This window comes from Lonchura striata, chromosome 1A (assembly GCF_050655825.1).
Source record: "Lonchura striata isolate lonStrDom1 chromosome 1A, ASM5065582v1, whole genome shotgun sequence".
Taxonomy (NCBI): domain Eukaryota; kingdom Metazoa; phylum Chordata; class Aves; order Passeriformes; family Estrildidae; genus Lonchura; species Lonchura striata.
Genome location: NC_140741.1, coordinates 38884184 through 38907500, shown reverse-complemented (window position 1 = coordinate 38907500; position 23317 = coordinate 38884184). Strand labels below are relative to the sequence as shown.

Below are 23317 nucleotides of genomic sequence, written 5' to 3'. Positions count from 1 at the left end.
CTCATCCACCTGTCCTGCTACTGTCTCAGGTGCTAAAGTATCCCAGAATGTAAATTAGCACCTGTCTGCATACAACAAAGTGGCTACCACACTCCAGTTTTGCTGCTGTGTGGATTCATGCTGCTAAAACCTTCTCTTAAACACCTTATCCTGTTATTTTTGGGCTGTTTTTCATAGCTTTTAAAGAGAGGCCAAAAATCTGTCTTCACGCCATTTATGTGAATAGATAATGCAAAATATTCTTCAACTTACTGTTTTTACATCATTGAATCACATTGGATACATGAGAAACTTTTCACTGCAAAACTTAATTATACTTTCATTTAGTGGCCCTTACCCTTCATGAACATCGTTTCCAAACTATTGCAAAGTCTGTGCACTGTATTTTGTTTAGCATTTAGCATGATGTGCTTTAATTTCTGATTGGAGTTTTTTTCTCCTCTTTAATGGTTTCCTTAATAAAATAACAAAATAATGAAAAAAGAACTCTGTTAGTAAGGTCTGTACTCTTTAATTGTTTCCGTATAATGCAATGAGCAAATACCTTACTCTGCTTTATGATTTTTATGATTACCTGTGCTAAGTGTCCTAAGGGATCTTCTTATCCTTCCTTGTCTTAAAGGCCCTACTACCTGAGGCTTAGTAGACAAACTTCAGTTTGAAGGAGAAGAGGGGTTTTTGGCAATAGAGGAGAAGAATGGCCCAAAAAGATCAAATATTTTTTGCACATAGACCAATGATCAGAAAAGTGCTATGAGGGCTAACTGTAACTTCCCACAGTTGCTGTGATGTGAATGAGATGTGAAAGATTCCTCAAGGCAGAAAGGGCCTTTTTTTATTTCTCCTTTCCCAAGGATGGCCACTAATTGCTTCATCTCCCCCTCCTACAAGTTGGAAATAATTGCATAATGATCACAAAATCAATTTTTGTCCATATCTTTGTTGTTCTTCTCAATCAATGCCTCTCCTGCTTCTTAAGCTGGGATCCAAAATTTTCTCAGAACCTCAGACAGTACCTTCTTTCTCCTAGTCTTTTTTCAAAATGTGCAGAGTGCATCAAGGATACACTTTCAGTCTGTACTCCCTGTACTGTGCCAGATATTGTTTCTCTTTGTCAGTCAGTCACTGACTTCCTAGCTGGAAGCCACAGCCTTTGGTGCACTGCAAGTGCAAACCAGGGTTAAGTGCCTGGAGCTAGCCAAGCCCTTCAGAAACGTTCCTTAAAGCCAAAAAAGAGTTTTAAAAGATGAAAACTGCTCTGAGAGGCCAAGTGTTAAATGTAAAATGCCCAGCAAGTCCGGGGATATCCTCAGTTCCTTCTCAGAGGAACCTGAGAATGATAACCTGACTTATTGAGATACAGGCAGTCCTTTCAGTTCATCTGAATTACTGTAATTTACCAACACTGTTATCTAATATTGGTACACACAAAAAGAGTGTGAAGAAACAATTCCTAACTCTGTATTTCAAATTTGTTTATGCACTTTCATTGTTAAAATCCAATGAGAAATCTGTGGCCAAATGACTCAAAAAACTCCAACAGAAAACCATTGGTAGAACCTAATAAGTAAGATGCAGAAAAGTAGATAAAATATAAAAAATCAAAGTAGAAAACTTCATTTAATTTTATAGTCAAGGGTGCTTGTCTTAAACGGTGTGGAAAGCAGAGCTATCCTTTTACATTATTTTTTTTCCTAAATAGTAAGGGACAAATGATAGAACTTGCCAAATGTGGGAGTTATGGGTTATATTATTTCATTTTTGCTTTATATTATATTTAGTAATTTATCTTACTGTTTTAGCAGTTTGGACTTGAAAGGTAATTTGTTAGGAATTTAATGCATTTTAAGTATGCTAAGCACTCTTAGGAGTATTACTTTGATCAAAAACTCTGCAATTCTGCTTCAAAACTCACTTAGAGGCAACTGGCAGAACTCTGGCATAGCTGGCATAGCTCGATTCAGGGCTATTAATATTTATTAATATTTATCATTAATCTGATAGTAAGTTATTGAAACTTAAGTGTCCTATTAAAATCTAACCATTCTGTAAGTCTGTAATTTTTTTCTTCTTTTTTTTTTTTTTTTTTTTTGCTTTGGTTGTGATGTATTTTAAGAATCTAAGAATAGTTTGGAAAGAAAGCCAGAGAGTTTTCTATGTGTTTTGTTCATTGCAGTTTTGGACAGAGGCAGCCATGGTTACTATCTTGAAATTTGATGAAAATAGGTTTTGTTTTGTTTTTCTGAAAAAAATATTTGATATGTTTGATGACACTTTAAATTACTTGATACAATTTAACTTTTGTTCTATTAAGAAAAACAGTGGAAAGAAAACTTTTACCATAAAATTAAAGAATTCATGAAGAATTCATTCAGAAGTTTTTGAATATAAATTGTCTTTTAATTTCACTCTGCTTTCTTCTATCAGCTACATAACGTCCATATATGACAGGACGGACCCAAATAATATTCCAGAGTGTTTGCTGAACAACTCTATGATCCCAACACTGTCTGTTTATTCAGTTTGTTCATATCTCCACCTCCCATAATGATGAGATCCATGATATTACACTCCATATTTCTGTATTACTTACAGTAATATATTTCCTTTTCTTGTTTCTTTTCCCTTTTTCTTTATCATGGGGTAAGCGTTCTTATCTAAAAAATGAAGCTTTGATTTACTCCATAAACATCTGTGTTTAACATATTCATTGGAAAATTGATCTAGCTGTGATTTTTCTCCCACACGATGTAGCTTCAAGCTCAGTCTATTAAGCTACTTTATTTCAGATAGCTGCTTTGATATTGAGATCTTGCCTGATCTTGCCATTGAAGCTGTTCAGCTGTTGTCACTGATGTGGCATTTCTGTTTGTAGGTATGATAGAGGCTTAGTGCCCTCAAGTGATGCAGTTCATATTGATCTTCATTTCTTATTGTACCCACAACTAGGAAGATTTCTGTATTCACTTCTTCTCTATTTCTCACCCCTTTTCTGAATTGAAGTTAACAGTCTCCATGACTATCCTGAATATTTAGTCTAGGTGTGTCTCCACACATTTCCAGGTTTCTTTCATTTTTTTTTTCCACATTGACAGAGATCTATAGTATGTGTTAGAGCACCCCCTGCCTACTGATTCTTTTTTGACCACTGTGTGTTTCAAGATCTCATGGCAGAATAAATTGAAATGTGAGTTCTTGTGTTGAATGAACAGATTAAAAGAGCTGGTGCTGTTAGCTCTCACTTGCCATCTGAGACGACTTTCAGCTCGGTGAGTACTTCTTTCCTGTATTAAGCGATAAAGTAAAAGCTGACCACTCTGATCACCATTTTGAGTTTCAACTGGACAGAGTAAGGAAAAGCTCCTTGCAGCAATCTTGGCTAGTAGATAGTAACCAACCATCTCTGCTGTGACAGAAGAAAAGGGATATGCTGATACACATGTATTCCTTCCAGATTACTGCTCCCATCTCCATCAGCATTCTGCTAATTTCTTAATGCAATAGGCAAAATATGATTGCAAAAGGAAATTTGCAGAGCAGTAGAGATTTTTCAAATATATTGTGCTGCCATTACTCCCTAGTTTAACTCTTATCTTTTTTTCCACAAACCCTTGTTCATTTGTTAATTCAATTTCTCACTTGTTGTGAAAAATTAATATTCAGGATTAAGTCATGTATTATTTCCTATCGGTACAATAGATGAGCTGTTGAAAGATGAGGTTGTATAAAACATTGGTTGTGGTTTGGTTGTTTGCTGTAGGAAAAATATTTTTTGCTTGTAAGTATCATCATAGATTTTCCACTAAAATTTCCACTTACTGGTCACTGGTCCTGGTACAGAAAATATGAGGAGGTGCAAGTCTCTCTTATTGGGATTTCACATTCAGCTATCATAGCATTTTCTTTTTTTTTTTTTTTCTTTTTTTTTTCATTATGAAACCTAACTGGAAACATTTCTTCAGAAAAGTGGGCAGTATTTAGCAATTAATAACAGTGAATTGAGAGTGGGATCCTTGCAGCATAAACCAAGCAGACATAAGAGAAAATGTGATTTTCATTAATAAAAATATGTGTTCTAACTATGAAATTGGACACTAGGAACTTGTGTCTGTTGCATTACCTAGCTCAACAGCTATAAAGTTTAACATGTAATATAAGTAAGTAAACTTGAATTTAGGATGCAGTTAAGAGGTTGAAGAGATTTGAAGGTCATGCCTTATTAGAACTGTCACACATATTTTTTTTAGTAACAATAGCACTACTTGTTAGCCAGGTTTCTCACGCGGATTTGTATTTATACAGAATTTTGAAGCTTGAAGTATTCCAATACAGCTTTGTTTGTTATTCCACCTACAATCACAAAGCCCTGAGTTGTGCATTGTGCGTCAAAACATATTCCATTCTCTCAGAGTTCTTGGGGAGGAAATACGATGTAATTCATTATGCCCTGAAGATAAACAGTACCTCTTGACCTTTTCAAGAAAAGTTGCAATATTTTCTTATTCCAGAATGTAATATTGTACTGAGCCGATATCAATGTGATAAGATAAATGTTTCCTTTTCTAATGTAAACCAGAGTGCACTACATTTATATAAAAATCTTGGGGGATACCTAAAGCCTCCAGATAAAAAGGGGCAGCTTGGCTATTGTAGGTCTGCATTTTTGAATTCTCAGTCTCAAAGCACAAAGGGCAAGCTGTAGCTAGTCTTGAAGACGATGGCCATTTTTCAGAATGAACAGATTTTTGCATTGCCCTGTTTAGGATTCTCCTAAAAAATTTTCAAGCAAATTTTAAAAAGTATCTAATTTGTTACCATTAAAAAGAAACCAAACAAAAGCCCATAAAAATAAAAATTATCTGTCTTTCTTCTCAATACCCGGATCTTTTGAGATGTCCCAGTAGAAGGCTGTGAGTCAGTGCTACTCTATGAGTAGTTAAATTGCTTTTTACAATACTCAGTATTTCAGGAAATGAACGAGGAGTACTCAGTTCTCTCCTAATGAGGAGCATTGTTTTATATAATTTCTTTCTCTGCATTCTCTGCTGTTGTTCAGAGCACAGTTTTCTTTAGTGTCTATTCTTTATTTCTCCATTGCATTGCACATGGCATTTTTCTGATTGATGAAGTCGGTTATGTGCAAATGTGGTCTCCACTGTGGAGAGGGCTCTGAACATGGCAGCTTCCCTTCTGCCTGTAAGACAAATCCCATATCCAAAGCATATTTGGCTTCATGGACCTAGTCCAAGTGTTAATACAGAGTCCTTGTCTCCTTCCTGGCAAATGTATTTTCCAATGGCCTCATTTATCTTTATATGTTAAATGCTTTTGTATGTAGGTCTGCTTATAATACAGCATGTAAAAACCCTCTGTTATTCATGTGTATTTATTCACAGAAAAGAGTGGCTTTGACTGCAGTAATTATTTTATATAAAAGTATATGGTATATTTTAAAATCAATTGATTGTTACTGCTTCTGCTCGTACTGCATTTGGGACTTCATAGATATTCTGAACGCTTACCACTGTAAGCAAAATAATACTGTTGCACTACAAAGCAGTAACACCTTTGAACCCCTTCAGGCTGAAAGTAAGACTATTCTAAACATACTAATCACAGCATATGAATTAGATTCAGCGGGGATTAAAATACAGGAGAAAAGAGCAGTTAAGAACAGGAGTAAGAAGAAATAAAGTATCAATAAATCCATCTACTTTACTTATGTATCATGTTGATAACTTTTTTTTTACTTTTTGTTTATTAATTTTTATTTATTTGAACCTAAGGAAGAATCTTAAAATCTAAAGACAACATTTGGAAAGATTAAGGTGAGTATTGGGGAATTAACTGCAAAAAGCTTTAGGAGAAGACTTTTAAGTTCCTGAGTGAAACAGAAACACGAGTGAAGATGAGGCTACCATGTTGGACAGTGTAAGGAAGCCCTTGGAGTCACCCAGAGAAGAAGACAATCATAATAAAAAAAGAAAGCTGACAGATCAGAAGAAAAAAATATACACAAGATTCTTCAGGGGGTCACATTGACTAAAATTTTAAGAATAAAGGATTTGATTTTGGTTTGAAAACACATGGTCTGTTCACCAGGGAACCAAGTAGATTGTATGAACTAGATATTCTCTACACTGGAAAATAATGATTTGTAAACTAATGAGGTTTAGAGGCAAAGAACTTAGATACTGTGTTAGCAGATGTGCAATCATACATCTTAGATACTGTTCTCTCTTTGGTCCCCACATTTAAGACAGTTTCACATATCTGCAGTAAAGACAATCCAAAATTTCTTCCAGCTTAAATACAGTATCTAGATTTATTTATTTATTTATTAATGTATTTATTTAAGTTTATGTAGTCTGTATTCCACAGTAAAAGAGCACACTAAGGCAGAAATGGTATAATTGACTCAATGGTGTTTACCACTCTGTCTGTTGCTTATCTCCTTGCTCATTGTTGGGGATAGTTATATGATCTGTATTAAATTCATCCTGCAGCTGTCAGTACCTGCAAGCATATAAACAGGCAGGTAAGATTTCTAGAAGGCAGATGACCGCATCACTAAGACAACTGCTCTAATTGGCCTAATCAGTACAAGAAATGAAGAGCAAAAGAGCATGAAAATAGAATTACTTTTGTACCCCTTAAAGGAGGCAGTGACAGGCTAGCATTTACTAGCTTCTGTAGCTGGCTGTACTGAACTTTCTCTGAACATAGAAAAAATGTGTTGTAATCTCCAAAACCACCCATCTGGCATCTTCCAGAATCAGAAAGTAAAGGGGAAAAAAAAGAAAAAGTAGGGGGAGTGTTGTTCAGAAACATTTGTATCTGATTTGAGGATTCTACAGAAATGTTGGAGCTTGTCTGTGCCTTGAATTTCACTGTCACCTTGCATTTCTTCTTTACTAGACTGAAGGGTTTTAAATCTGTTTGAAATCTGTATACCTTTGGATATTGCTTGAAATTAGCTACAGTGTGAGTACACATGAGAGACTGACAGTTAAACACCTATAGTAATCAGCAAGGGCAGGATATAATTGCAGCTAATTTGTACTGGTTGAACATCCCTCCATATAAAGATATTTTGTATTCAATTATATTTATAATGTTCTGGACAACCAACATATGGTAAAACTTAAAAGTATGAGCATTTAATCTAACGAAGATTTGACCTGTCCCTTCTTCCTTTGCTTGTCAGAAGCTTTTATTCCTTTCTGTATAGAAAACAGTTTCAGAAATGCAACTCTGGATACCTAACCAGATGTCTTCCTATGATTGCTGCTACTAATTATTGGAATTTGAGGATGCATTAAAGGCTGGCATGTGAAATGCTGAATTACCTCTGTTTCCAAAACCTTATTTTTACTTGAGAAATTCAGGAAACTTGCTGAAGCTGTATTACAGTGTGGGTGAATACATATGGCTTGTGACAGGTTAGATACAACACAATAATTTATGACTGTGTGAATGTACATTGCTAAATCCCCTTCTTTTCTCTCAAATAGAAACTTTCCCCTCCATATCTTTCATTTTCAATTTTTATGAAACTATGTTGTTGAAGCTTTAGGTGGTATTGCTTTGTCTTCTTGTGACACTTAGGAAAACAAACCCCAATCTGAACCAAAATCAGAATTCTATTATTCTAAATAATAAGAGATAATATATTTTCAAGACTTAAAAAAATATATTCTAGTACAGAGATTAAATAAGGAGTTGCAACAGAGGCTCGTGATTCTCAAAAATGAAGAAATTTTAAGAAAAATTTTCTGAAAAAAACCTACAACCTGGAAAACAAATGCTCAGGTTGCTACCACTTGCATTTGGCAAAATTTCAGAAATCACTTCTTCCAACACATGTGATGATTGTTAAAGGTGAGAATTCCTGCGGGCATTGCTCTTAGGGTTTTTTTGAACTTTAACTTTGTTGCAAAATGTCTAATTTAAAATGCTATTCATTCACATGTAAATAATTTTAAATGGGGCTATTGATATATCTTGTGTTGCAAGATGATGTAAAAGCTTGAGTGAATTTCATGTGTTCAGATTTCAGAGAATGAGGCCATTAGGTCACTTTGGAGTCTACCAATGTTTGTTATAAAAGAGAGACTATCTATACCACTTAAACTGTGTCAGACTAGTCAGAAAAACACTTGCCTTGAAAATTAAGGATGTCAGTTTAAGTAAAATTAATTTTTTTTCTTGAGTAGCATAATCATCTCTAGTCACTGAAATATCTATTTTCAATGATATTGTGCTGGCCTGATTTTTATACTCTGCTTACCATTTGAGTCTTTTAAAACACATTCTAGTTGGGAAGAAATTAAATTTCTTTTCAACATTACTTCCATGGTTTTTATTTTGGTACTATTCTCTTTGCACTTTTTAAAAAATTCTGAAAATTGTCCTTAATGTACAGTTTTTAGTCCTTTTAGTCTTTTCTGTGATTCTCCTTTTCTCTGTGTCTTTTATATCAATGAAAGGATAATTCAGTTTTTCTTCAGAGAGGCCAGAATCTTCACAAATTCTGATGCAGAAAAATCTGAAAAAAAGTACTACTGATTAAAGTACTACTGATTGCTTTTCAATAAATTCCTTTCACTTTTCATTTTCACAGTATGCTTTTCCTGAAAAATCTCATTTTCACAGTATCCTTAAAATAAATAAAAGTATTCATAATCTTTAGAAAAAAAACCTTTAAGTGCTTGAAGTTGAACCTTTTTTATTCACTTGTTTTTGTACAAATGCCACTGGTGATACACCAAAGCCTTTGCAATGTTCTCTGTCATCTGGCTCCAGAGTCCCAGTCACCTTTGCTGAATAACCTGCTTGCTCCTTTGCCAGTAGCAGACAGAGTTTAGTCCCAGCATTGAGATCTGGGGCACTCTTGGAGCTGGTGACTAACCTGAGCTCTGTAAATTTCTTATTTTAGAGCCTTTGTCAAATTACTTAACTCTGAATATTCAGTCTTACATGCCTAAACTTGAGGATGAGAAATACTATAAACTATATTAGTATTTACAGAAATTACTATATAGTAATATTTTTGTGCATTTGATTGATGGTGACTCTGGAAACAGATGCTTTGGATTCTTTGGGGTTTTTGCCACTGCTTCTTTAATTAAGGAAATGATTGTTTTTCATAAAACTGGCTGTTGTCAAAATTTTGACTTTCATCAGTAGAACTCATCCCAGATGCATAAGCTATCTATATAAAACTGGTACTTAAAGGATGCAGCAGTTCAGAATGAAAGGAGTCTTGGTTCACCCACTCTGGAGTGTCTGCTCTTGTTTTTGACATTTTTTTTTTCCAACCTTCCAATATGAAATGAAGGTTCTTTGACACTTTCACAAGCCATCCCAAAATCACAGCCTGGCTGCTTTTGCCAAGAGAGGCTTCAAAACCACATTTAGCTCAACTGTTTTGAGCACATAGCCATGATCTTCACTAGAAAATTAAACACATGGATACTAAACTGAGCAGTTGACACAGGGTGAGACACACATGAGCTAATAAGCATTTTAGTCCCCCAGAATGGGATAGCTGCACCGATTCCATAGTTAAATTGGTCCTTGAAAAAGTCTGACTGCAGAACTGTGCCAGGGCATAGCTAGGGAGAGCATGGGTCAGCACAGGTGAAAAATGAATGCCCAGATACGCACTCAAAGCTTGCTGCTGCAGAAAATCACATTCTCAGTCACTCTCCAGTTTTCAGTGTAGGTGAAGTCTGAGAGAGTTGGTAAAAGTGATATTGTCATCATACCTTTCTTAGTAATGCACTCCCTATATTTTTTTGTAACTCTATACATGAAAGTGCTTGCATGGTTCATGTCTTTGTGTTATTTATAAACGTGGGCATTGCTGGAGAAGAGGGTGAGAACCTCTGACATTCATCTAAAATCAAAGATGGTTTCACCTGCTGGCAACAGCTCTTTCTTCAGGTAGCAGCATAAGCCTTATGCCATAAACTGTGCTCCAGAAAGTATTTCAAAGCCATCCCAAAGTCCTCACGTAAAATAGTTTCTCTTCTGTTTTTATTCTTCAGTCCACTGTCCTATGGCACAAGAAGATCCCTGGGAATTGCAGTACACAAATAGGCATTATCCAGAAGGTTTTCTCATAAAAGGCAAGGCCTTCTGACCAAAAATGCTATAATACTATGATGTTTGTCATGTATGTTTTTCCAGATCTCAGAGATGAAACTATCTGTGTTTTATCCTGCAAAATGAAACATCTATCTCTGATAGAAGGCATAAGTTTTTTAAAATAACAACTAAATTAAAATTTACTGTAGATTGTAACACTGTACTAGTATTGAGATACCTAGTCAGGAATAGATCCATGTGTGGATCTTGAAACTCATGTATGAAGATACTTCAAGTATAGTCATGCTTGAAGATACTTCAAGTGTGATACTTGAAACTCATGGTATGAAGAAGTGATGATCTAGTAAGATATATAAATGTTCACAAAGAAGATGCACTACGTCCTGGCTAGTGAATTAAGTTAAAATACAATATAGTTACAGTTTGGTGAGGTTTAAAATGAACGAAGAAGGAAGAAGAAAGTATTGTAGGAAGGAGAATCTGGAAAATACTTCTAGGACATGCAATCTGAACTCTGTACAATGTCTAAGGAGGACTATCTTCAGAAGAGAAGACTAGTGACTGAGCTAAGGCCATAGTAAGTCGATGACATGAGAGAGGACTGTAAAAATAAGAGCTGATTATTAAATTTTGATTTATGTAAAGAGTGGTTGAAGGAATATATGGAGTAAAGTTTATATCTGAACATAATTTCCTACATATTTTGATCATGCACTAGATTGAAAGAGCTTTTTTCATGTGTAAATTAGTGATCATGATTATGTAATATATGCTGCATGGTTCAGAGGAAATTTTTACAGTGTGATGCCAGAATACTGATGTGAAGTATTACATATGTTTGGCACCAGCATACCTGGGTGTGTCTGCTTTTACAAATGCATTTAAAGGTGATAATGCCCCCGAGCATATTTATGATTATAATTCCTTGATTATCTTGCTATTTAGGAAGATTAATGTAGATGCCAAGGCAGTATAAAAAAGCATAATTTTTTCCTGGGTGAGTTTGATCAAGGGTGAGTTTGATCAAGTGTGATGGAAACATCTACCTTTTAATTCAAATGTCTAACCTGTTGCATTGCTCATGCATATTACTTGGGAATTCCTGGCATAGTTGCTATCGGTTCTCCAGCACCTAAATGCCCTGGGATTTGCAAAATATCTTTATTCCTCTTCTGCAAAACAATTTTAATAGCTTCAGGTCTTTTCTTTTTCATCCCTGCAAGTTTCTAATCATAAAGAATATACTTCCTACTAGATGTCCTCACAAGGACCGAAACTGGGATGAGGAGCCCGAGGACATTTGCCTGTCTCTCTATACTTGCATTTTAGCTTAAAATTAAAGCTCTTTGTCATTTCACTCTTTTTATAATCTTCACTCTTAAAAGTCCCCGAAGTGGAGAATGCTTTCTCAGTAGCACTGTCTACATGGAATGTTAAGGCTACCCTTCAAAACATACCATTCACTTGCCAATTGCAGCAAGAACCTGAAGGTTGGTATTCTTCAGAGACAAAGGTCTTTGTGTTGGATTGTGCCTGCTAGATCATCACAAAATGCACCAAAAAGATAAAAGATGATAAGCAGTCCGAAATAAAAGCTGAAATTGTAATAATTGAAGCAGGTTGGAGTAGACTGCAAGTGCAAATGGCACTTATATGTTTTATATAAATATATAAAGCAATTTGTGGTCATGTAACAGAGAATCCTCTGGCATCTCACTGTCCACACTTAGTACCAGATTTTAGTGCTCAGAATTATTCCAACGAGTTTAGAGCAGATCTTTTGTTTTCAGCACATTCAGAACTATTGCCCAATATCACCATTGAAAAGTTTAGTGTCTAGAAATAGGCTGCTATTTGCATAATTTATTTCTTTATCTCATATCAAGACAAGTTTTTACTGGTTTGTTTGGTTTTTAGCTACACACCAAACTCCACTTCTGTCTCCAAAATATGGTTTCTCAAAGGCCTTGAAAGATTGCAAATAAAATGGCTATTGTTATGTGGCCTGTTTACATTCACGTTTATTGTTTCTTCCTTTAATCATCATTTACTGAATGTGTTCCTGTTAGTTTAGTTTATGCTAACTGAAGTTTTAGAAAGCATTACAAAAATATCCATAAGAAAAAATAAAAAACACGCACAGTAGGATTTCAGTTCAGCTGATTTACCTTTAGCAATATAGACTGATTTTTAATGTGGTTGAGATTACATAGTGACTTTGGATCAAATTAATTAATTAATAACATGACCAAAAATGGGTCAGTTTGTTTTTGCTCTTTTTTTAATTTGTGGAGATGTCTGACTTAAGATGATCTAGTGGTGCTTTGGACCCTCATTCTTGCCTTATTTTTCTCTCCTCTTCTTAGTTCTCCATTTCAGCCACATCTCTGTTGTTCCTACTAAGAATTGTAATAACAAGAAAATATTGTTTTCAACTACTGTTATGTCCATACTTCGAGGTGAGGACACAAGAATCCTGATCAGGGGCTCTGACTGCAGTTAGGGCACAGAGCATTTATTTCTAAGCCATCTCCTGTTCTGTATACACTATTTCTCAGTTCAGTCCAAAATTTCAAGGACAGTCTCATAAACACAAAAGTGGTCATGCAAGGTCAGAACATTCCAAAGAGCAACTCTGTATGTGCAGCTCTTGCTGATCCTCTGCTGTTAGCTCACCATGGAAACAAACCGTGCTGGAGCTTCATGATACTCAGTTTATGAGAACATGGTGTTATTTGAAATGTAGCAAGGTGTTAGACATCACAGTAATCCGAACTTGGCATGCTTTCACAGGAGCCATACAATCAAATAAAACAGTTCTGTGAGACACTTCTAAAGATCTTCTGTGTCCCAGAGCAGAATTGGTGCTCTTAACTATTCCTTAAGATGCTTCTTGAACAGGTTCAGCGATAATGATTTTGCAGCATGTACACAATTTACTGTATTCCTCCACTACTCTACCATTGGAAAGTTTCTTCTTAAATTTCATTAAATCTCCTTGGATTCAGTTTAAGGCCATTTTTGTTTGTGTTTCCCATGGAATGCAATTAATTTGTTCTGTGCAAGAACTTGCTGATGAGTGTTACTGCTTTAGGGTGGGGGTTTATTCCTTTTTTTATGATTAGTCTTCTGCCATCCCATGTGTTGGATTTTCTCATTGACATCATTATTACCATTTTTATCTGGCTACTGGTAAAACGATCCACCTCTTTGAACCATTGTGTCCCAAGCTGGGTCCATTTCACTGAGTCTTTAGAAGGTTGAGGAAAGTAGAGAAAATATCAGCTTTGTAAGTCACTTCTATTTTTATATCCCAGTTGCTTTTATCATAATAATATGACAGGGTTTTTTTTAATGTCTTCAATGTATGGTTTTCATCACAACTATATGTATTAAATTTAAGATTTCTATAATTATGCTCTTGTAAGAGCTAAAAGTCAATAATTAGAATTATTAAAACTATTTAAAACATTCTTGAAATTTATAATATCAAATATGAAACCCAGTCATTACCTTTTTCTTCTCTACTGATGATCAACTGGATATTTCAGTAACGGCTTTCATACCTTCCTCCCATACACTAAAAGCTTGATATGACTTATCTTGGTAATATTTTCTTTCATGGTTACAGTCGCACTCATTCCTCTGGATATGGATTTGTAAGGGCAGTGGTAAATCAAATTGTTATCATTCAAATATTTGGAGCCCTTTTCATCAGTGGCTCTTCAATGGATATGTAATTTCTCACATTTGGATTGGTTTAGAGAGTTTGATTAGTACAATTACTGTAATTTTATTTAATTTTGGTACCATGTAGATCCATTTTCTTTGACAGGTAGTTTTGGTTACTAGCTTGCAAGGAGGGTATCTGGATGAGGAATCTGTGCTTTTAGTACTTGGTGTCAGCACTTCTTTACCAGTGAGTGCAGAATGTAGTTTAATTGAAACTGAGTTGTAAAGATAGACATATTTAATTCTGACTTCTAAATGGCTAGGGCTATTTTAGGGTAAAATTGTTTTGGAATTTGTTTTTCACATGTTATTTTATCTCTCTGTATTACTTAACAAAATTAATCAGTCCTCAGATCTGTCCTCTCAAACTTGAGGTTCTATTCTGGGACTCTTGCTGTTGGCCAGAACAAAATAGAGTGCATGCTTCCTTCTGGTTTGTATCTACCTCATTTCTTGGTTTAGTTTATATCTTAGTGATGATTTTTTGTTAATAACTTGATTAATAATCTCCATGATTAGTTCATTGTCATTAATTGTAAAATTTCCTTTCACATTTCTATCAGTTGAAACTTTTGCCTTCTAACAACCTTCTAACAGTTACAAAGCTTCCTTTGATACTCTGTTTCTTTCCACTCCCAAAGTGGCTCCAAATTTTGATCTTAATACACATGGGGTTGCTCTTGATTTAACTTGCATCAGTACCTTTCTTATTTATAAATTATCAAATCATCTATTATTCTACCTAAGTCAACACTACTTTGTTTCTGACTGCTTTAATTGGAAGTAGGTTTCACAGCTGATAAGGGAATGTCTACAATGGTCAGACTTGAAAGAAGGCTTTTTTTTTAACCTGCTCCTTTCAAATCCTATGTATGTGTTCTACCTATATGCATAATATTATATAAACTTATAATAATTCTAAGGATTTTTTTATTTATGTCTTCACTCATGTGATAATTGTATTGATTGCTTTTCTTTGCCTGCACATTTAAATAGCTTTTATATATCAGTTAGCAGATTTTCTTTGGAAATAGATCATACCAGTTTTCATGTGAAAATCTGGTATGTGCCACCATTACCACATTCTTTTCATTGTAGAACTAAGAGATTAGCTCTTCTGTTTAGCTATTACATGTCCCAGTCTTTTAAAAATCATGGAAGAATATAACAGTGTCAGAATATTTGTGAGCTTGGATTGCTGGCTTTTCATGTGTGTACTGTTTTGTTTTTTGTTGTTTTTTTTTTTTTTTAATAAATGCAATTAGTCACCCTGTAATGGAAGGAGTAGGAAAGAAGTAAGAGTAGATTGTTTACTTCTGTGTGTACAAAAGGAAAGTTAAGTTCAGGCATGTGGTCTGAAAGATTGTGCTTGTCAGGTTCAAGCACAACTTTGGTGTTGTGAGCCCCCATCTCTCCTAACCCTTGACATTTGCATTCTTCAGCTGGTTTGAGCTTTGGAGAAAGCATTTGGATTTGCTGTCAGGCACCATGTTAATGCGTGGTCTGACATGGAGCCCTAATGACCAATGCAGACTATGTCTACAGGGAAGGGATTCCTGCTAATGCTGCCAGGAACTGAAGCATGTAACTATTATGGGTGGTTTTTTTCTAGTTCTTGGTCAGTCAAATAATGGGCAGGGAAAATTAAAGAGTTGTTTTTGCAGAAGTCTTTAGAATCTATTAAATTGGGTTATAGGGAGAGAAGCTAAATTGGTTTTATAAAATGAAATATGTAAACTGCTAATTCCTAGTGCCCTGTATTTATTTAGAATCCTTCACACAGGAGAAAAAAGGAAGACACTAAACAAAAAAACCCTACAACAAAACAACAACAAGAAGCCAAAACAATTAGAGTGAAAAAATCTGGTAATTAACTATTATTTTTCACAAAACTAGTCTAATTACAAATCAGTCATGGTGAAATGAAAGGTCAATAACTACAGATGCATAATTTCTCTCTGATAGATTGCTGTTTGAAAATAGGTTTATGAAAATTATGTGATTAATTTCCTTTTATTAAACAGCATTATAAGACTTCATGTTGCATTTATCACTTTATTACTGTTACTTTTTGTCTTCAACTGAAAATTAGTCCTGGATAACGTAAGGATAGAGAAAAAGCTCAGGTAGATTGAGGATCATTTCTTCTAGTGGCATTTGTGTAACAGGGAAGATCACAAATATGAATCAAAATCAGAGCCTCAGTATACTGAAACTGGCAGTATCAGCCTAGGAAAACAAACCACACACACAGATCCTCACCCTTGCCACTAAACAACCAACCAACCAACACCAAAGTGCTTTTAGTCCAAGGAAACGAAAGCCATATCCAGAGATATGTTAAACTGTGATCCAGAGTGTCTTTTTCTACTTGCCCCCAACCTTCAATGTGCTCTGCTGTTTTATTTTGAAATTTCCTGGGCATGGCTGTCCTGAAAAAACGAATAATTTTCCCAGCCTTGGAAAAGCTGGGCAGCCTAGGGATCCAAGAGCCAGGCAATCATTTGTACAAGTTCCTGTAGTGTTGATGTAGCAAATGTTTTCAAACATATTCAATGTTCACTTAATGTCACCCTGTGGGGTGGGGTTTACTACTGTGTTTAGTGGGCACTACCACTTCTTGTCCTCCTGTCCAGCAGCCTGGTGGTAGGAGTACTTGGACTTGTAATGTGTCAAAGTGTCAAAGACTATTGCCTCTTCTGCTGGAGCATAATATGGTTTCAAACATTTCGATCTCTTCTCGGTTTCTTTTCTGCTACTAGGCAAGGCACCCTAACCTAGATTTAGAAGACAGAAAACCCTTTTTTTTTGTTTGAGTATTGTCATAGTCTGATGTTGGGTTAATTGAGTGAAATCCTTCTTAGGGAACATCTAGGGTTTTTTTAGGTAATATATTCCTTGAAATAGGTGCCAACAGCCTTAGCTACTGGTCTGTTTCTATAGCAAGGACTGTAAAAACTGTTCAGTCTGTCTCTCATAGGTGAAATCAGACAGGTTATGTGGCTTGGATGTCTGTTACATACAGAAATCCATACTGGGCTTCCTAGTGCGTCACATTTGTCCTCAGTTTTGTTTATGTGTCTTAGAGAAAAAACGAGTGTTTTTCACTGAGTTTGTCTTCTCTATCAAGGCTTCTGGAGAGACTACTGCTGGAAAGGAGTTGGATCATCTTAAATTCAGTATTCTTTGACTAGTGCTAGCTGCTTTGCTACTCCATTTGGAAAGATTATAATCTGATGTACTGACTGACTGTGATATTCATTAGATAACTTTCTGGGCAAACACAATCAGTGAGAGACAAAGGTTTATCCATATCATTTGAGTTCTATTAGGAAGAGTTAAACAATGTTGCCTTTCAGTCACTATCTTTTGAGGATTTTGTACAGCGATGGGTAATTCTGGAATTCTTGTTGGGAGCCAGCCAGAGAATAGGCGTCAAGCAGGTTATAAAGGGTCAGAGGTTCTCCTGAAGTTTTTTTTATAATAAATGTAGCTATGTAATCATTTGGTTAACTTGTTATTCAGCCAGTGCAGAGCAGTCTTTGGCCTTAAATCCAGCTTAGCATGTTGATACGTTTCGGTTGCATAGTGCTACCAGAGGGATGACTCTCGTTTGACATATTCAGCCATTTGGAAACTTAGATGTTCAGAAACTTACTTTATGTTCAGCAGGAATGTTAGGTTATGCAGTCATTTGAAAAAATAAAATAGGTATTTGGAATTAGGAAAGAAAAGAATCTGGTTGACTTCTGGCAAGTGTTTTGGTTATCTGCAGAGTATATACCTCTTGTCAGTATAAATAGGGAGTGCCTGTATAAACATTCTTGTTTCGCCTGTTCCACATAATAGTTTCTTGTATCATATTTCTTTTGACCTCGCTATCTGAAACCAATTACAGGAGATCCATTTGGGCTGCATCTATTTTCATAAGAAGCCCAGGCAGCAGTGTTTTTCTCAGAGATGAATATCAACATCAAATATCCTTCTGAGTGCTTTGTTATTTATGTTTCAGAGAGATTTTGTAGCCTTCAGCTCTCAAGAATGTGTCACGCTGTGCTGTTTATACATTGACGATATTAATGGGCATAGATGTCATTTTTCATTTGAATGTCTCAAATGCAACAGGCTGATAGGTTAAACATTCCTGGTTTTAAAGGAAGGATAAGAATGACATCTGTTTCCTAAAAATACACATATATTTAATTTCTTAAAAACAAAGTAATAAGCTTACCATCTTTAGGTGACAGCTTCCACTTTATGAAAATGGTAAAAATTTTAAAATAATTTTGAATCCCGCTTAGATCAAATAGAAGGGTTGGGAATACAATATTAAAGGAAGTTATATCTCCTAGTAATATTGACAACAAATGGCAAAATCTACCACAATTTATCAATTTTAAAAGTGTGAGTTATATGCAATTATTTTCATTTTTGTTCTGCTTATGTTTTAGCTATGCCAAAGCTTTGTAGTAAATATTAAGAACTAGTGTTTCCAATAAATATTTTACTAGAAGACACAGTGAGTTCTGGAAACCATATGCCCAAATTTTCCTTCCTATATAGCCATTACTTAAAGCATCATAATGATTTTCATTTATGTAATTAAAATAATTTATAATCCTCAGTTCTTTTTATTGCTTTTGTCTACATTGAAATTTTTTGGTAGTTTTACTAATTTAGATAATTAAAGAAAAGTTCCTACTAAATTTGAAACAACTGTTATTGGAAACTAGATACAATTTTGAGTTCCCTAGAATCTGTTCTTTCTGCAGTTAGTTTGAGGTGGGACTCAACATAAATTTGATTTGTCAGATTTATAAGCATCTGTTATTTTGTCTTCATTACACTGTTTTTAGATCACGAGTTATTGTCAGAAAAACCTATAAATGATGCATAGGATGGGTGTTCATTGAAAGTGTAGATGTTAAGCTATGAATTTGTTAAGATAATTTCAAGTTGTCAGTTTGTTTTGCAAGGATTTACTAGCAGCAAATGAATTTTTACAACTAATGCTTTGTAGTCTCATGATCTTCACTTATGAATAATGTCACTAATAATACTTTGAAATTAACAGTGTTTCTGGGAGGTTGTTTACCGTGTAGCAAAATGTAAAGTTAAGCACCGCACTTGGAGAAAAAAATAGCATAAGATGACTGCTCTAAGAACAAAGGCTGACAGTGATTTCTCCTTATGAGTTTTAAATCATCTCTGATCTCTTGAAATTGTTTTCTGTTCTTCTTCTATCTCCTGTGTTTACAATAATCTAAACTGCCACAATAAGATCACTGAAGTATTCAGGTAGTCATCATTTATAAGACATTCTGTATTAAAAGATAAGCCTTTACTCCTTTAGAGATATCCCAACCAGCACATATGAATCAAAATAGTTTAAGTAGTAGAGCCTTTTATGCAAGCATATCCTGTTGTGCTGCCTTGCTTTTTCATGAAGTGTGACTCTTTTTGTAGTTAGCTGTAGGAAGTCATACTTTCTGAGGCTCATTCCACAGGAGTATGGTAGCCACAATTTGAAATCAGTCTAGATTAAATCTAAGCTACAGCAGACTATAATTCTCAAATTTTCAAGTACTGTAAATGTACAGCCTTACTTGATGCTTACTTGCTTGCTTTATTGTATTGATGTGAAGAGACTGCTGCTGAGGAAGATGAGGATTTCTGCAACTGCCAAAAATAAAAGATTATTATATTTATGTTTTTTTTCCATTTCCTCTTACTCCAGCTCTCTTCTCTCATTCTCCTAGCTGTATCCCCCCAAGTGGTGAGGTTAGTTTTCCTCTACAGTCTCATGAATTCAGGAGTGCAGTAGTTCTCTTGCTTGCTTTCAAGTTTTCCTTTTGGAGAGCACTAGAGATTAAGGAATATAAATTTATCACAGATCTTCTGTTCGTGCTTTTAATCTGGTTTTGCTTCAGCCATGCAAGAAGTAGGGACCAAATCCTGGTGCGCCTGAATTCAACACATACATTTAACTCTGATCTCAGGCAGAGAAATATTGTCCTTCAGGATATGCTCAAAAACTGTGAGTGCCGAAGAGATCATGCACCCAGTGGTTCCTTGGTAGCAAAATATTTCAAGTGCACTTTTAAATATGTTAACTTTTGTTTATCTTTGGCAGAGAGAAGATGGTTCTGTGTGTCTCATTGCCTAGGTTCAGAGGAATGTATACTCTTTGTGTAGCTGACCTGTAATTACTTGAGAATTTGATGAAACAATACAGGGATTGTTGTGGGAATGTCTCCAAATGTTAAAAGTCTGCTCTGCAAACTTTGTACCAGGGCTTTCTATGGGGAGACAAATCAATGTTGTTAGGAGATGGTACTAGTGCATTCACTTTGTTTACTTTGGTTTTCTATGTCTGCCTGCCTTCTCAGAAAACTTGCTTGGAGCCAGACTGTAGCAGCCCTCTCTCTGTCTTTTCATAATTGATCAGGGGATGACTGCCTTCCCTGAGGGTTAAGACGTGGCAACTTTTTCTGTTTGCTCAGCATCTCAATGCAGTAGTTCAAACATTGTTCACACCAGCTGGCAGTGTAATGCCATATGCACATCTTGTCAAAGCAACTGTTGTCATGGATACTAGAAACTATCTTAAAAACCAGCTCATTTGAGTCTAATCAAAATTGTACCTTTCTTTATCAGTTGAGAATCTTTATTATTTTAGGCAACATTGATCAAATGACATTTGTTGCAGTACATTCCATCTACAGTAGGTTTTAATAACAGAAATAATAGTGTGATGTATTGTAAAGCTATAACTGATATTTTTCCAAGGGGAAAAAATGAGTTCTCCAGGTAGTTTCAGTGGAAATTTTTTGAATCACATTTTTTGGTTTATTTTGTTGGTTTTGTTTTTTTTAATTTCGAAATAAGTACCACTTCTCAACACTTGACATTTAAAAAATAATTTTATAGGGGAAAATAATATAGATTAGCATTCTTTGGGTAGGTGGAATGTTTGTTTACATTTCCTATGTTTAACTGTATTTGGCTGAGTTGAAATGAAAACGTAAAATAAATGAAAACATCTTCTATTTTGATTGGTATACTGTCATCCCTGAGCCTGATCTGGTTGGTTGAGTAATAATTTCTTTGTTCTCTGATTTTCCTAAGAATGCAAATTAAAACCACTCATTTTTATTTGGCATTAAAACTGTACTCTTTTTTTTTGTCAAAGGAGAGGTTTCTCCTTGAATTGTAAGTACAAAAAGTGTTTTTAATCTTCAATGAATATCCTTATTAATTCACTTTCAAGATAATCTGATGTTGATTTGTCAAATTTAATTACAGCTTCTGGTAACACTTGAAGTCTACTTGCTTTTACTTCAAATTGTAATACGAAAATGCAAATTGAATGATAATTTGCAAGGGAGTGGGCATTTTAGTTGAACACTCAAAGACAAGTTCCTTGTGGAAATGAGGCTATTGATGCAGTTTATGATTTTTCCTCTTCAAGCACTTCAAACAAATTAACTTTATTTCCTGCAGGATTTCATGTACATCCATAAATTCTAGTGAAGTCTTATATATGTACTTTCAAAATATTTTTTTTAATGTTTCAAGTAAAAAAAAACCAAAACCCTGAAGTCTGAAATCTAGCAAATACAAATCAAATAGGAGGGGATTTTTTTCATTCAATTGGACTTTTACCTAAAATTAGCAATGAGTAACTGATTTCTTTCTAGGAATTGGCCACATTTATTTACTTTTTTTTTTTTTCCCCTTACTTTTAGGCACTCCAGGCAGCAAGACAGCTGCTTTTACAGCAACAGACAAGTGGACTGAAATCTCCTAAGGGCAGTGAGAAACAGAGACCGCTGCAGGTTAGTAAAGTCTCCTTGCTTTTGGGACCTTAATCTCAGGAAGAGTGTCAAGCTCGCTCACACCTGGGGGGTGTGTGCCAGTGCCTGTCCTCTAATGCCGTGTGTGTGTGCATATTCACATGCTGCAGGTTACAGGCTTCTTGCTGCTGACTTCACAGAGAAAAATCACTATAGCATACAAAAGCCTTTTGTGGCTGTACATGCTTAAAAGGTCTGAGTCTAAGTCTGAGTTCAGTAACTGTGATACATTAATTCTTTATAGACATGTTACAAAATTGGTATGTGATTTTTATGTGTACATGGTTTAAATTGTAAAAACATGTTAAGACTAGAAGCAAAACAGTATCTGTGAAAAAAAGAGAAAAGCTAAGTACCTCACAGTTACAATATCTAAGTGACAGAGAAGTGTTCAGAAACTTACCAATACAAGTGCATGAAATTTTGAAAGCTGTTTCTGTCATTTTAGAAAAAACATGTAATGATATTTTAAATTAGGATGTTGTTGGGTTTTAGATTGTCAATGGGTAAACAGAAGTTCTGCTATTGAATAGTTATTTTAAATACGTTAGTAAAAGCATAAAGAGAGCTTTCTTCTTGGCACATTTTATCAGTGTGGTATTTTTATGAGGTATTAATTCATTTATTCCTAATGCAGAGTTCCATATCAAATTGCATTCTGCTGACAAAACTTGTTCTCTCTTGTATATAGATGGGTGCTTAACTGCTGAATTATATTTTGTTGGAGACAATTTTATTTTGTTCAAGAAATTAAAAAAAGTATAAATCCTACCCTTCTCTTCCTCACATCTATTTTTCTGGGTGTGCATTTATTCTCTCAGGACTTCCCCTGTTTTCTGATGGAGTAGGGTGTTTTTATCTCATTTTTAGTTTTTGTCATGCATAATGGAGGACCCCAGGCACTAGAATATATTTTTTTCTCCACTAGGGAAATGTTGTGAAATTTGTTCACTTGTGCCATTTCTGAATGTGATTCACATTGTCTCCTTTTCTTTGTGAAACTTGGTAGAGCAGTGTTGGACACAGCAAACAGTTCCACATTCCTGATCCGCTCTCTTCAAATACACTTTTAAGGTTTTATTTATTTGCTCAGAACCAAATAAGAATTTAGGAATATGACTAAAAAAATAAGAAAAAGGAAAACATGACACAATGGCATCCTGCCATGCTGTAGCTGTAGTCCAGTCCTGGCTGAGGCTGTCCTGGGATCCTCTCAACTTTCCACTCATCACCCTTGACTTTGCTTTGTAAATGCAAATTCACATTTGCTTTGTATCAAATACCTTCTGCACTGAAGGCGCATGGGAAGAGTAGCCATAAAGGTAGAAGCTTATGAACTATGTGGTTTTTTTAGTTTTTAAAGTGGAATTAGTGACCTTGAGGGGTTGAACCATGAAAATTATTAATAGAATGAATATTGTGAAAGTGCTTCATTCTGCTATCTCCTCATTCTGAAAAACAACATGGGTTGTAAAAGGAGTGTGCAAGATCCATCTAGCCCTATGTTCTCTCTCTAGATTGGCCAGCATCAGACAATAAGTAAAGTATATGAAACAGGCAGAAATAGTGGTATTTTCCCAGTATATGTTTTCCATATTTTTTCTTACTTTAAACCT

The 23317-nt window shown here is 35.1% G+C and overlaps 1 protein-coding gene across 45 annotated transcripts in view; it reads left to right on the top strand.

Annotated features, from left to right (window-relative positions):
- Positions 1-23317, top strand: part of FOXP2 (forkhead box P2) — a 398716-nt gene that overhangs the window by 255743 nt on the left and 119656 nt on the right. For all 45 annotated transcript variants that reach the window (XM_085568392.1, XM_085568405.1, XM_085568399.1 and 42 more), the window contains one exon: positions 21594-21683. In XM_085568392.1, coding sequence (XP_085424518.1) covers positions 21594-21683 — 90 coding nt within the window. Of the gene's footprint in view, positions 1-21593; positions 21684-23317 lie in introns of those variants that run through there.